This window comes from Daktulosphaira vitifoliae, unplaced genomic scaffold (genome assembly GCF_025091365.1).
Source record: "Daktulosphaira vitifoliae isolate Bord-2020 unplaced genomic scaffold, ASM2509136v1 Scaffold_3, whole genome shotgun sequence".
Taxonomy (NCBI): domain Eukaryota; kingdom Metazoa; phylum Arthropoda; class Insecta; order Hemiptera; family Phylloxeridae; genus Daktulosphaira; species Daktulosphaira vitifoliae.
Window position 1 is genome coordinate 25,976,479 of NW_026099574.1, and position 13,402 is coordinate 25,989,880.

The 13,402-nt window shown below is 26.3% G+C and overlaps 1 protein-coding gene and 2 long non-coding RNA genes across 3 annotated transcripts; 2 read left to right on the plus strand and 1 right to left on the minus strand.

Moving 5' to 3' along the window:
* The first annotated feature begins 1,515 nt into the window (after positions 1-1,515).
* On the plus strand, positions 1,516-2,586 carry LOC126901239 (uncharacterized). Its single transcript, XR_007702999.1, has 3 exons — positions 1,516-1,544; positions 1,623-1,928; positions 2,004-2,586. It is a non-coding gene; the product is annotated as an uncharacterized LOC126901239 (long non-coding RNA).
* Positions 2,587-7,014: 4,428 nt separating this feature from the next.
* Positions 7,015-9,253, plus strand: LOC126901238 (mitochondrial fission regulator 1-like). Its single transcript, XM_050677598.1, has 6 exons — positions 7,015-7,212; positions 7,309-7,359; positions 7,421-7,501; positions 8,590-8,741; positions 8,991-9,053; positions 9,150-9,253. Exons 1-6 carry the CDS (start codon positions 7,146-7,148, stop codon positions 9,243-9,245), a joined length of 510 nt encoding a protein of 169 aa, XP_050533555.1. The 5' UTR covers positions 7,015-7,145; the 3' UTR covers positions 9,246-9,253.
* Positions 9,254-11,373: 2,120 nt separating this feature from the next.
* LOC126901240 (uncharacterized) lies at positions 11,374-12,246 on the minus strand. Its single transcript, XR_007703000.1, has 3 exons — positions 12,087-12,246; positions 11,830-11,984; positions 11,374-11,649 (listed from the first exon to the last, which is right to left on the minus strand). It is a non-coding gene; the product is annotated as an uncharacterized LOC126901240 (long non-coding RNA).
* Positions 12,247-13,402: the final 1,156 nt, after the last annotated feature.

The following is a 13,402-nucleotide window of genomic DNA, read 5'->3' on the forward strand; positions in this document are numbered from 1 at the left end:
ATATTTCAAATTTATCAGTATCGTATGCTTCAGAGTATGTTATTTTAAGAAATTATGTTGTTCATGAGTTCCTCTTATAATATTTGATACATAATTAAATTTTTAATAGAAAATACTTTTAATTTGACAAATAACCTTTTTTAGAAACAATTCTAGTAACAGTAATTCTTCTCCACATGGGTTTCAAAATTTAGGTACAGAAAATCCTAATGATAAAAAGCGTAAATTAATGAAAACATTAGAAAATTTTGGTGTAAGAAACAGAACTAGCCAAGAGGTATACTTCTATGTTAATAAAATTTGATAAAGTAAAGACATTTATCATAAATATACTAAAATTAATTTTTTTTTAATAGTTTGATTTTGATAATTTTGTAAATTGCCCTACAAAAACTATTGAGTCAATTGACCGAAATATTCCATTGAATGGTATAGATAAAACAAACAGAGAAATTTCACATTCACCATATATGATACCAAAGAATAATCATGTTATTTTTGATAAAATAAAGTAAGCATATAATAATTTACTTTTTTAAACATTGAAAATATTTTTTATATTAATATGTACAGGAAATCATAAAATTAGTTTATCCATAAATTAACTATTATGGTAATAATTTGACTTATAATATAATAAGCTTTTTATTAAGTTATACAGAAGTTTACTTACTGAATAGTAAAATTTTGATTTTTGTGTTGGTATTTGGTTCTAAAAAAAATATATTAAAAATGTGAAACACCATCAACATCATCTGTTAAGGTGTATAACATTGGAGAAAAAAATTACAAAATATTTATTTTTATTAAAAAATTACCAAAAATAACTCTTTAATTTAAGAAAGTTTTTTTGCATAATATAATTATTAGCTTTGGGCAAGGGTTTATAACATAACAATAATTAACATTTTAACTATATGAAATTTTAATATTTTAATAGAGTTCAGTATTTTCCCAGTATTTAATAACTATTTTAACATATATTTAGTAACATATAATTATAAAATAAGTTGCCTTATTTTTAACCAAGAAAAATAGATTTTTAATGATTCATAAACATTTATTTATTAGGTTTATCAAAATTTTAAAGTTACTATTGCTATGATTTTTATTTTTAATGAATAAAATAGTTGATTATAAAACTTAAAAAAGAAGTACAAAAATAAAACTCTAAAATATCTATTATTCATAAAAAATAATTTTTGATTTTTACAGTTGTTATTTTTATATTTTTAGTAGAATATTAATCTGTATGAATTGTGAATAGATCCTATTTGGAAGCAGATTTTGGCAATAATGAGCAATTTTTGAGTTCCTAATTAATAATTATGCGTGATTAAATATTAATATGTATTCTGTTTTCATTTTAGAAATAAGAGACAGAGTGATACTGATGTTAATAGTCATCATTCATATAAAAAACCTAAAACTCGCAATAATGAAATTTTGAGTTCTTATAGTTCAAGTAAATTTCTTCAGTCATCAAGACAGAAAAGAACACATCCTATTGGTTANGTCAAGACAGAAAAGAACATATCCTATTAGTTAGTTTACTAAAATTATTTTAATATTTAAGTTAATAAATAGTTTTTTGTTTTAAAAAATTTCTTTATTGTTTTTAGACCTAGAGGGTGATGATTCTCCTTGCCGAAAACATTGTAAAAGTTGTACTTGTTGTGGTTCAACAGTATTATTAACCGATGATAATAATAAGTCAATTAAAATTGGCAAATCTACAGAAACTGATTTAGCTGGAGATCTTGTAACAGTTGCACCTAGTAGAATATTCAATAGAAGCGGAAAAACACAAGTTTTTAAAAGAATTAGTATAAAAAGTGTATTAGATGAAGTATTTGATGAGCCAGAACCTACACCTTTCACAAGTATTGAGAAAATAGAACAAAAAAAGAATAATGCTGTTAAAGAGGGTATTTTTTTTTATACATTTTTAATAATAGTAATTTATAAATAAGAGTAAAATTCTGTAATTATTTCTGTATAAGCTTTGGTAACATGGTGAGCGGAAAAAATGTGGTAGAAATGAATGATAGAAGAGACATTACTTGATTTTCAGATGCTCTATTTTAACTTTCAGTGTTTAATATATATTTATATTTTTCTAATTATATATTTGTTTTATTCTGTTTAATCTTTTTTTTTTGATTTTTTTTTTTTTCTATAATTATTATTTTTGTTTTTATCTAAAATTATTATCATGAACATACGTGTTTTATTATATTTTGCTTTTGGATAATTTTCCTTATACTTGTAAATGTATACTTTTCGTTATGTAAATAAAAAGAAATGATTGTTAATAATTTGGTTTCAATTAATAAAATATTTCGTTTTTTAAATCTATATCATATTTAAGCTTTTAATGTGAACTATAATAAAAAAAAAAAAATTCTCTCATCGAGTTTTTTACAATGTGAAATTGACCATCAAAGTAAAAACAAAAGTAAAATATATGAAATTTATATATATTATATAAATATGCCTGGTCATATTTTGTTATATTTCGGTCCAAATTATATTAATAAACAATTAATGCATTCAAAAAATATTCGCATTGTTACTCAAATGAGATGTAGAACGTTAATAGGATTATTAAATAGTCAATATAAAGTCATTAATAGTAATAGACAATATAAGTCATATAAATAATCATGTAAATTTATAAAATTAATCTTATTATATAATAAAACATTGAAAAATTAGACAATGTTGGAAAAATAACTTGACGACGTTATTCTCGAAAAATTATTCGCGAAGAATAAGAAAAAAAGAGAAAAAATGTTTAGCATACCGTGAATGTTTAAAAATGTTTGTCAATAATGCTAATTGTCGTTAGCGTTTTTCGATTTAAAACTAGAAAATTTGATCAAATCTGCTTAGAGATATTTAAAAAACACTTTTAAAAATTTTGTTGAAATCTGTTTATTTTTTACTGATTTATGAGCCTTTTTGCTTTTTTTATTTCCACGTGCATAGTTTTTAGTAAGATATGATTTTGCTTTTTGCATGTCAATTTATGTTAGTTAGGTAGTTTTTATTAAAAACACGTCATTTAAAGATTGTATATATGATTATTAAATTTTCTTTCGTCTACCTGTTGTTTTGAATAATAATAAGTAGATTATAATGAAGTATAATTGTGAAAACACATAAGTAATTTTGTTGTCATAATATTATTTTTCCATTATTATTATTTAATTTACAAGTGGGAATAATTTTCTGGTAAACTGCTTTTGGAGTTTTAATAATGTCGTACGTCGGTAGTGCCCCAACGTAGATACAAAAGTTTTATACAAATTAATTAATGTTTATATATATATATATATATTGACAACGAGTTATATATTGCACAATTAGCAGGATTATAGTATTCGGCGTGTTAGTTGCTCCTCCTGAAGTAATGCCTCACGGCAGTTCCAGGGCGGCCCACAATAATGCCGGTCGATTAAAAAAAAAAANATAATCATGTAAATTGTTACGAATAATTGGAAAAATAGAAATAATTTTCCATACTTATTGAATATTTGTATAATATTTGAATGGGTGGTAGATATTTTATTTTTTTGATCATTATGGATATATTATTTTAATTCCCACAAATAGAAGTTTAGATAGTAAAACTAATCGATAACGTACCATCTATATCAAAATATTTAATGTAAATTGTTTGTTATTGACAAATGACTTACTGAACACTCTGTATATATATATATTGACGACGAGTTATATATTGCACAATTAGCAGGATTTTAGTATTCGGCGAGTTAGTTGCTCCTCCTGAATTAATTCCTCACGGCAGTTCCAGGGCGGCCCACAATAATTTCGGTCGATTAAAAAAAAAAAAAAAAGGTTAGTTGCTCCTGGTTACCCACATGTTGATTTGTAGTTCGGCGATTCTTCTGTGAAGAGTCAGCAGTTCACGTTCTTGTTGGACAGGTTCGTCCTAATTTCATTATTTTGTGGTGTTTGAATGTTTTTATCCATATAGTTCCCACGAGTAGTCGAGTAATAAAGGTCCATCATAGCAGAGCTCAATACTGTAATAAGGCTGTATACTCCATAGTGCGCCAAGTGCCATAGAGGATCCCAATGGTCACTTTACCTTTCGGCTCATTACCCTGTAACAAGTTAGCAGCTCTTTCACCTGATATGCCTAGGTTAGGGGGGGCCTATTAGCTGTTAGCCAGCAGGTATCCCCAGGCCTACAGGTTCAAACAAATCAAAGTCATGACCGGCTAAAAGCAGTGGTACGTGTTGTCACTTTTAATTGTCAATTTTAATATTCCGCTAGCCTTCACAAAGCTATTCTACAAACTCAGAGGTTCCACTGTTTTTTATGAACATTATTGAGTCAGATAAGGAGGTTAAAACAATATTTTAAAGAGATAGAAAGAGTCAAAAACCAGCTATTGATGAACATAAAGAAAATTTTCCTGATTTCTTTACTCATTCTCAATATTAACTATATGAATACAGCTCGATAGGTGATGAAAAAATTTTAATTTATGATGATAATATTTATGTGCCTATAATATTGGATCCCGAAAAACTACGAAATACATTATGGGATTTAATAAAAAGATCTAAAAAACAAATAGGAAGTATAATATCAACATCAACCAAGGGAATAAAACAAAATTTCCAAATAATTCGGCCTCTTGAGATTAGCCGTAATGGTATTATTTCTCCAACTAAACCCTAAACTACTTATTATTTTCGATTAGACTCTAGTAGTAAACTCAAGCCATTGAATAAAAACAAAGTGTATAATGTTAAACACACTAAAACTGCCAAATTTTTCACATCAACTTGAAGGCAGCTTAAAGTAGTAACAAAGTTACTAAACGAACAAGTAAAATATTACAACCCAAGTCATCAAAGGTAGTGATAGATTGAAATTGTCAGATTGTAATAGTTTAAGAAGTCGGAATACGGTCTGTCTGCTGAACAAATATTAGAAAGACGAAGATTGAAAACAAAACGAGAACAGCGTAAAAAATATTGTTCACCATCAAAAAATCGAAGAAAACAAAAAAAAAAAAAACAATTTGAAACAATTTGAAAAAATTTTCTTCAAATGGTAGCAGCAGAAGAATCAACAAAATAACAAGCCATCTTAGACATTGTTATCCATTTACTAGATTGACTGTATCATCTGCAAGAACATCAAAGTAAGTTTATATAAAACTATTAATTATATTCAGAAATTTGGACTAAAAGAATTATTAGTATATTATACCAGAGGGATTTTTTTTTTAGAAGGTAGTGAGAACAAATGATAATCTCACGCCTACCCTAACTAAACTCCGAACGAGAACAACGTTGAAAAAAAGTTCATTAAAAAAAATTGAAGAACAAAAAAAAAAAAAGAATAGAAAATGAAAAAAAATTACTTAAATATTTATAAATTTTAATTTCAAAAATTTTAAAAATCGAGTAATAATTGCCTTAGTATTTAGATAAAATTTTAATATTAGATAATAGGGTGGGTAAAATAATATATTATTTAAAGAGTCAAAAAAATATATATCAATTTCATCTAACTTGGATAAAATAATATCTTAAAAAATAACAACTTCCAAGATGTACACCACCGGCTCCGGAAGTGCCGCACGAACCGATCCGCACAATTACCATCAACACTGCTAACTTGTTGATGCCCGTGGAACATGACAGTAAAACTGTCGTCAAATTATGCGAAAATTATTATTAATTGTGTTCGTCATTTCGGTTTGTTTGTTTTTTAATAACCTGTTGTTGTTAAATAATATTCGCCCCACGTGTCACTACCCTCAAACCAGGATCGACTACATTATTAGGATGTACGTCCTTACATATTAGGGATATTACTCAAGATTTCAATCTATTGTAAAAATAAACTATTTATTACTAGGGTTATTGTAATTTTTACATAGTAAACATTCATTACTGTTAATTATTTTGATTATCATAACAAAAACAATATTTTCTACTATATTAACTCAGTATTATTATAATTGTTATTTTTTATTAAATATGCAATCAAAAGACAAAAAGAGTGGATGTTTTATTACTTTATGGCATTTTATAACAAGAAAAAAAAATACAAAGGATAAAATAAGAATACAGACCTTGAAGGAAACGCAAAAATCAGAACATTTTACAGATCTTAAACTCAATGAAAAAAAACAATTAGCTATTGAATCTACGGTTTAATAATAAAATTATTTTAACTATTTTTAAAGTAAAGTGTGAATTATACCTAGCAAATTTTCTAGGATAAAAAATTAGGTAACACAACATTACCTGCACAAATCATCTGTCCGGCAAAACAAGTTGAGATTAAAAATATTATGGAAAATGGTTTGTATTTTTTTAAAGCTGAGTTTGATAGTTCTAACATTTATATATTGACAAAATTTACTAAATAACAGTATGTACTATACCGCAAATAAAAGGATTGCTTACTTTTAAAATATATAATTGTATGAACTATGAGCTCTGCTTTAATGTTTTTGTATAGAACAATATTATTGACAACAAAATACAGTTGATTCTTGATTATTTTCTGAATTAGGAGGAACTCTAAATTTTACTTACGAGTATTTCAAAGTTTTCAATTCTCCAGATTAATAATAGTAAATATTCTAGTCAATGTAGAATATTTACAAGTTTACTTTTAATTTTTAGTATTCAAATAATTGTCGTTTTTTGTAAAAACATTTATAAACTGAATTTATTTCGGACATAAATTAGTATATCATATTTTTTGCCAATATAAAAAATTTGCTTTCAAAAATTCTTTATTTGCTTTATACTTTTCGCATTTTTTATATTACCTTTAAAGAGCGCGAATAATCCAGTGACAGTTATGAATATTAAAATTGTGTAAAATTTATTAAAACCTCACAATCGATTAATATTAACCAACAGTGTTAACATACCAATTCTTGGTAAGTATTTTAATATTTCATATAAAGTTTTTTTTTTAACCATTATTCTTTTTTTAAAAGGAGATGCAACATCTCAGCGATTAACGAAACTCGAAGGTAAAACATTATTTGACGTCTTTCTTAGTTGGGCAATGTGTAATATTTTAATATCAATATTTAATTTTATGTTTAGAATTAGTACATAGTTTAACATTAGAAATGGTTAAAATAAATAATGCTTCTCATTATGATGAAAAAAAAGGCAAAAAAAAATCTAAAGGAAAAAGTAATTTATTTAAAGTATTTTAGTTTTGATTCTATTAAAATAAAATTTTGTAATGAATATACAATATTTATATATATAATAATTTGTACGTTTTAGAAGGTTATAAAATATTTGATTTAAACTCGCAAAGAATAATGAAACTTGAAGGTAAAAATTATTTGATGTTATCATTAATTATGATAATTTATATTAATGTGTCATTTTATAGATGATTTTCAATTTATAAAATCGGAATTAATGGAGCTGAAGGAATCTTTTAATAGTTATGTAATAAAGAATGAAACAAAAAGTAAATAATAACTACAATTGTAAAAATAACTTTATTTGTAATGTTTTAGTTTTAAAAACATTGATACATTACTGAAGTTGCTTTTATTTACATTTTAAAATGTATAGATAATTACTTTTTTATAACTAGAATAAAATATTAAAAAGGGATTATTTGCATGCGACTAATTATATACTTACTATTCATTCTTCTTCTTCTTGGGTTTTTACGGCCACTAGGACCATCTCGTTAAACAACCAACCAAGACATTCGTTCCCCGACAGGATTCTTGTTGCTACTTCTTTTTCACTTTCATTTTTTTCGGTCAATACCGAACCTAAGTATATAAATTGTGTTTGACTCGATGAACTCATGGATACCCACTGTTGAAGAAGGATATATTCTCGTACTATGTCTTCTCTCCACCTCCATTTATTGGGTTTTGCCTTCATTTATTTTTAGCCAACCTTTTTTGCTGACTCCTCTAAACGGCCAAATAGTGTGACTTATTAATGGGGACCAAATCGTATACATAAACCAAGGAAGACTCTTGTAATTACATCTTCTCCTGTGGTCCGATGTTAGTTTATCTCATATTTTTTTCTAATACTGGATTAAATAGAACAACTGACCTGATTTTGCCAATATTGGGTTAACAATATTATTAAGAATTATTAAGAATTTAATTATCAAGAAAATAAGTTAATTATTAAGAAGATAAGAATTAGCATAATTTTAATTAATTCAATTATGATTATTTTCTTGACTAATTAATATAGTTGACTATATAATGGAAGTCGGTAAAAATTCGAATATTTCAGTAGCTTGCGATGTTGATCTAAACATAATTTGCCCCTTTCTTATACAAAATTGTTTTTTAGATAAAATTTTTGTGCAAGTTTAATAAAATATATAGTTTATTCATTAGAATATACAATATTTTAATAAATAATTGATAATATATTGTAACTAAATTAAAGATAAAATGTTTATTGATTTCTAACTATTACTGATATTTTTTTAAAATTAATACCTCAATCGTATTTATCAATTATAATGTCTGATGTTTAATCTAATGTAGATATTATTTAAGAAAATAATTGTTACAGGCCATATTCCACCACCACCACCGCCGCCGCCACCACCACCACCTTTTCCATTCATAGCACCAATGCCTCCATTAATTTTTAAACATAAAGGTAATGGTGATGATGTAAGACTAGAAAAGGATACCGAGACCAAAATTAAAAAAATATTAAAGGTAAATAAATTTGTCTACTAATTAATTATTAAGTACTCTAAACATATCTTTGCTTAAGTTTTTAATCCATACGAAGCATTAGATTTAAAAAAACTCTCTTTGTATTAGTTTTAATACGTTAAAAGGGTTGTAAATAAAATACATTATCTGATTAGTAATCAAGTTTAATGATATAATCCTGTTGATCTCAACGATATCTTAATATAAATTGTATCACATTTCTCAATAAATATTTTTTATTTCATGTAGCCAGGAAATATGCACAATGCAGATTTAATAAGAGAATTAAAAAACGGTGTGACATTAAAAAAAGTATTTATTTTCATAAATATTTATTAACTCTATAAATTACTTTTTTTATGTTTNATCTATAAATTACTTATTTTATGTTTTTTTTTTAATTTGAAGGTTAAACGTTTAGAAATAAAAAAGCCTCAAGAGGAAGACAGTGAGCTCGCCAAAATATTTTCTAAAAGAAGGATTAAAGATACCGACCAGCTATAAATAATGCCTCCCTATGCATAAAAAACATAAAAACCTATTGTTCAGTGTATTTGTATAGAAAAAAATTTTTTTTTTATATTTTTGAGAATTGAAAAACAATTTAATGGAGCAATGTAATATTTTCTTATAAATTAAATATATTATTGTATTACAGAGTGTCTTATTAAGATTTATTGTAATAATTATTAAGTAACATTTTTTTTAAAAATCGCAAATTTTCACAAAATTTTAACGCATATAATAAAGTTAAAATGGTTCTCGTTTAAATTTCGAAGATCGACTTTTTTTGATCCACCTAACATATATATATATATATATTATAGCCCAATAAATGATCTTTTATGTACATGCAGAATTCTATACCCTTAAAGGTAAAACGTGGTAAAGGTAAAAGGTGAATAGTGATTGATTGTAATTATATAAAGTTAACTGTTTAAAGACAGCCTGGCTTCAGTATGGCCTTTGTATTTTGTGAGTTGTATAATTACACATGGCCCATGTGGTTTAAACATAATGTTCACATAATCAGTATTTTAGAGTTCATTTCAGAACGACTTGACATATCAAATATTAACTGGATCAAATAATTAATTTAATAATGTACCAACAAGAGAAAACACAAAGAAAATAGTAGGGTAACGTGGGTATGACAGATCCAACGCATGGGTCAGGGTAAAATGGACATGTCACCAACGTCAATGGGTATCCCCTACATAAATGTAGGGGACCCATTGAGATGTTCACCATGTCCACCCTGACCACACCCAAGAACCTGTCAGGTCACGAAAGAATAATCAAAGAAACGGGAAAGACTTGACCATAATTAAAATTTATATAGTCAGTAACTAATACAAGAAGAGAAAAAAAAACATACCGTGTGGTTAGTTAACCAAAATAAAAGTTAACATAAATAATTTTACATGAGCACATTGTGCAAAGAAAAACAAAAAAAATCCAAAGGAAGATATACCATATTATTGTTGAGATGTCCAAATCGTGTGATCATTATATAGTGCCATCATGATGGCCAAGCTAAAATGACAAAATTCTACTCCATCCTTGAACTGGACGGCAACAGACAGCAAAATTTGAAAAAGATAATGATGTTAGGTCAAAAAGTGTAGATGTGTTGATGATGATGATGAGAGATTCTTTTAGCTTCGATGCGAAGCTGAGAAGTTATTGGTTTTACTAAGATGTGTTTTTTTTTTTTTTTTTTTTTTTTACCCNGATTGGTTTTTCTAAGGTTTGTTTTTTTTTTTTTTTTTGTATCTGTTACCACTTTTTCTCAGCTCTCACCGAACTTTTTCACAAAAAATTAATTTTTTCAACTTGATTTTTGAAATGTTCCGGAAGGTCTGACACTTTTATATATATCTTAAATTAAAGGTAATGTAATTTTCTTTATTATACAAAAAAAAAATTTCGGACTTTATTTTATCTTCACGGTGAAAATGGCTACCGAATGCTATTTTTGTGTGAAAATTTTCGATTTTATTTTTTACATTTTTAACTTTATAATGCTATGATATATTGAAAAGTGTATGGATCAACATAATTTTTTTATGAGAAATAATATTTTTTAATAATCCCTTTTTCATTCTACATACTTTATCTTAATTAGGATATTAATAATGAACTAGCAGATCATGTAGATTTTGGAATAGTCCATCAATTTTTTAAAATTAAACACTATCAAAAGATTTGCATCGAAGCGTTTTTTTTTTATAGTGATTTTAATCACTGTCAGATATCATTATACTTGATCCATCTATGCCACGTCACCACTGTGCCGTGACCCCCCTGTGCTGGGTTTTTTTATAAGTATTTTTTTCATAAAACGACTTATTTTATCACAAAATAACAAAAACTCGGTTAAGCTAAGGACCACCCTAATATATACCCTAATATTTGTATATAATCTGTAATGTTAAATAGATATTACCGTAGTTTTTTTGTTGGAGAACTGACTGATTTAAAGCGTTCATTGTATTTTATGACTATTAATTAAAATATGAATATAAAAGTATAATCAAAATTTTAAACTTATTCTTTCTTTAGATTGACACATAAAACTTAAAGTTTTTACCTTACAATAATTAATTTTTTCCATTTAATATACCTGTAATGAGAATTCCGTTGAAGAACAAATACTTTTGGATTCTGAAAGCATTAACTCAAAGAGTTGTTGATGGTTGTCATTTTCAGTTAATGAAAACCAACTACAAGGTGCTACAGATTCAGCTGATGTAACTGTAGCTGAAGATGTTGATTTGTATGGTAAATAAGACATTCTATTATCTGTTTTTAAACTTGAAACTATTAGAGTATTATTATTTGATTATATAAACAAAGGTTTGACTATATCTATGTGGCAAATGATGACTGAGCCATTATATCATATCTGTTATATAAACAAATTAATTAATTGAATTAAAAATTATATTGTTATATTATACTAATTATTATATGGTTTATAGCAATATTATAAAATTATATATAAAATATGTACTTAAAAAATACAATACACGTTATATTTTTGGTTTGACAGTATTGTTAAAGTTATGTTAATTTTAAAAATTACCATTGTCATTGTCACTTTCATCAGTTACATTAAACAATATATTTTGTGAGATAGGCTTTCCTTTTTGTTTATGTCTTAAAGTCATATTTTTTTCATAACCTGTTTCATTAGATGAATCTTCAATAATAACTTGTTGTATGCTTTATTAAAATGATCTGTAAAATAGTTATATATTAGTTATATTTAAAAAAATAGTAGGGATATAGATGAGCTAAAAATAATCGCTAGACATTATATAAATATGTATTAATTCTTACCAAAAGTTTTATTTCCATCATAAATTTTAACTCTATACATTTTCGAGGTTAACCTCCGCTCATCTGCTTTTTATATAACGTCACTGTTAACAGTCCCTGGAAGCCAGTATCAATAATTTACTTGAGTTAATTTTTGTACATTTTTTGTGACCCAATTCGTTGGTACAACACTGTATTCATTGTGCTCATTGAACAACACAATAAGCTATTTAAGGGAACCCTATACAAATATTTAATAATTCGTTAATTTAATATCTTAAGTGTACATCAGACACCAATTGTTAATATTATTGTCAAAATAAATTGAAAAAACCATTAAATGTTACTTTAAATACGTTTATAAATTTTATTAAGTTTTAATAAATACATTTTTAAAACTTCATTTATGTCCTTCGAAAACCACAGCTAACCCGGAGTGTCAGCCGAGTTCGGTGACTGCTGTACGACAACACGCACGTGAATACCTAGACGGCAGACACCACATCCTCATCTTTATATTCGTACACATTACATTACACTTCCTACTTATTGTGTTACGACAACAGTTTGGTCATGTTACGAGGAGAGAAGAATCGGAAGCTGTAAGAATAGTTAGAGAAATGAATGTTGAAGGAAAGAAGGGTAGAGGAAGACCAAAAAAGAGATTGAGGGATGTTATTGAATGCGATATGAGGACAGCTGATGTGAGCGTAGATGAAGGAGGAGATCGTGTCAAGTGAAGTTTAGGATAAGGGTGGCCGACCCCAAGTAGTTGGGATTAAAGCGAGGAAGAATAATAATAATAATTTTATTATTCCCTTATGCATAATTGTTTATTAAATACATATAATTTTAGTTATCTTATTTGATTTAGTTAATTTTTTGGATGCAAGAGAAAAAAGTAGGCTTACTGAAGATACATCTGATTTAGATGGATTGTCATCGAAACGAAAAAAAGTAAAAATAAAATGTAATTCTAATCGGTCTGAGAGGTCTACTCCTAATTCATCACCTGAATCTGCTGATCTAAAAATTGAAAGTGATTGCTCTTTTTTTTCTTCTGAATCTGATGATGGTAATTATTTAGCTAGTAGAAATTAATTTAACAACTCATTTTTTTAAATTTATTTTATGTAAGACCGCCAAAACTAAATGGTTCAAAATTTCTTTTACTTTCTAATATGTTTTTTTAGCTAATTCACCAAATATGCATAATTTTTTACCTCCCAATAAAACATTAGTCACATCAAAAATATCATGCACCTCATATTCTACAAAATCTAAAAACATAAGTATGGCTCATAATATTTTAATAAGTTTATGAATTAGATAACTAA

Bases quoted from the DNA above. Each gene is read 5' to 3' on its own strand.
- LOC126901238 (XM_050677598.1), top strand. From the start codon at position 7,146: ATGGTTAAAATAAATAATGCTTCTCATTATGATGAAAAAAAAGGCAAA. The intron at 7,360-7,420 runs GTAAAAATTATT...GTCATTTTATAG, and splicing joins AAGAATAATGAAACTTGAAG to ATGATTTTCAATTTATAAAA. The intron at 9,054-9,149 runs GTATTTATTTTC...TTTAATTTGAAG, and splicing joins ACGGTGTGACATTAAAAAAA to GTTAAACGTTTAGAAATAAA.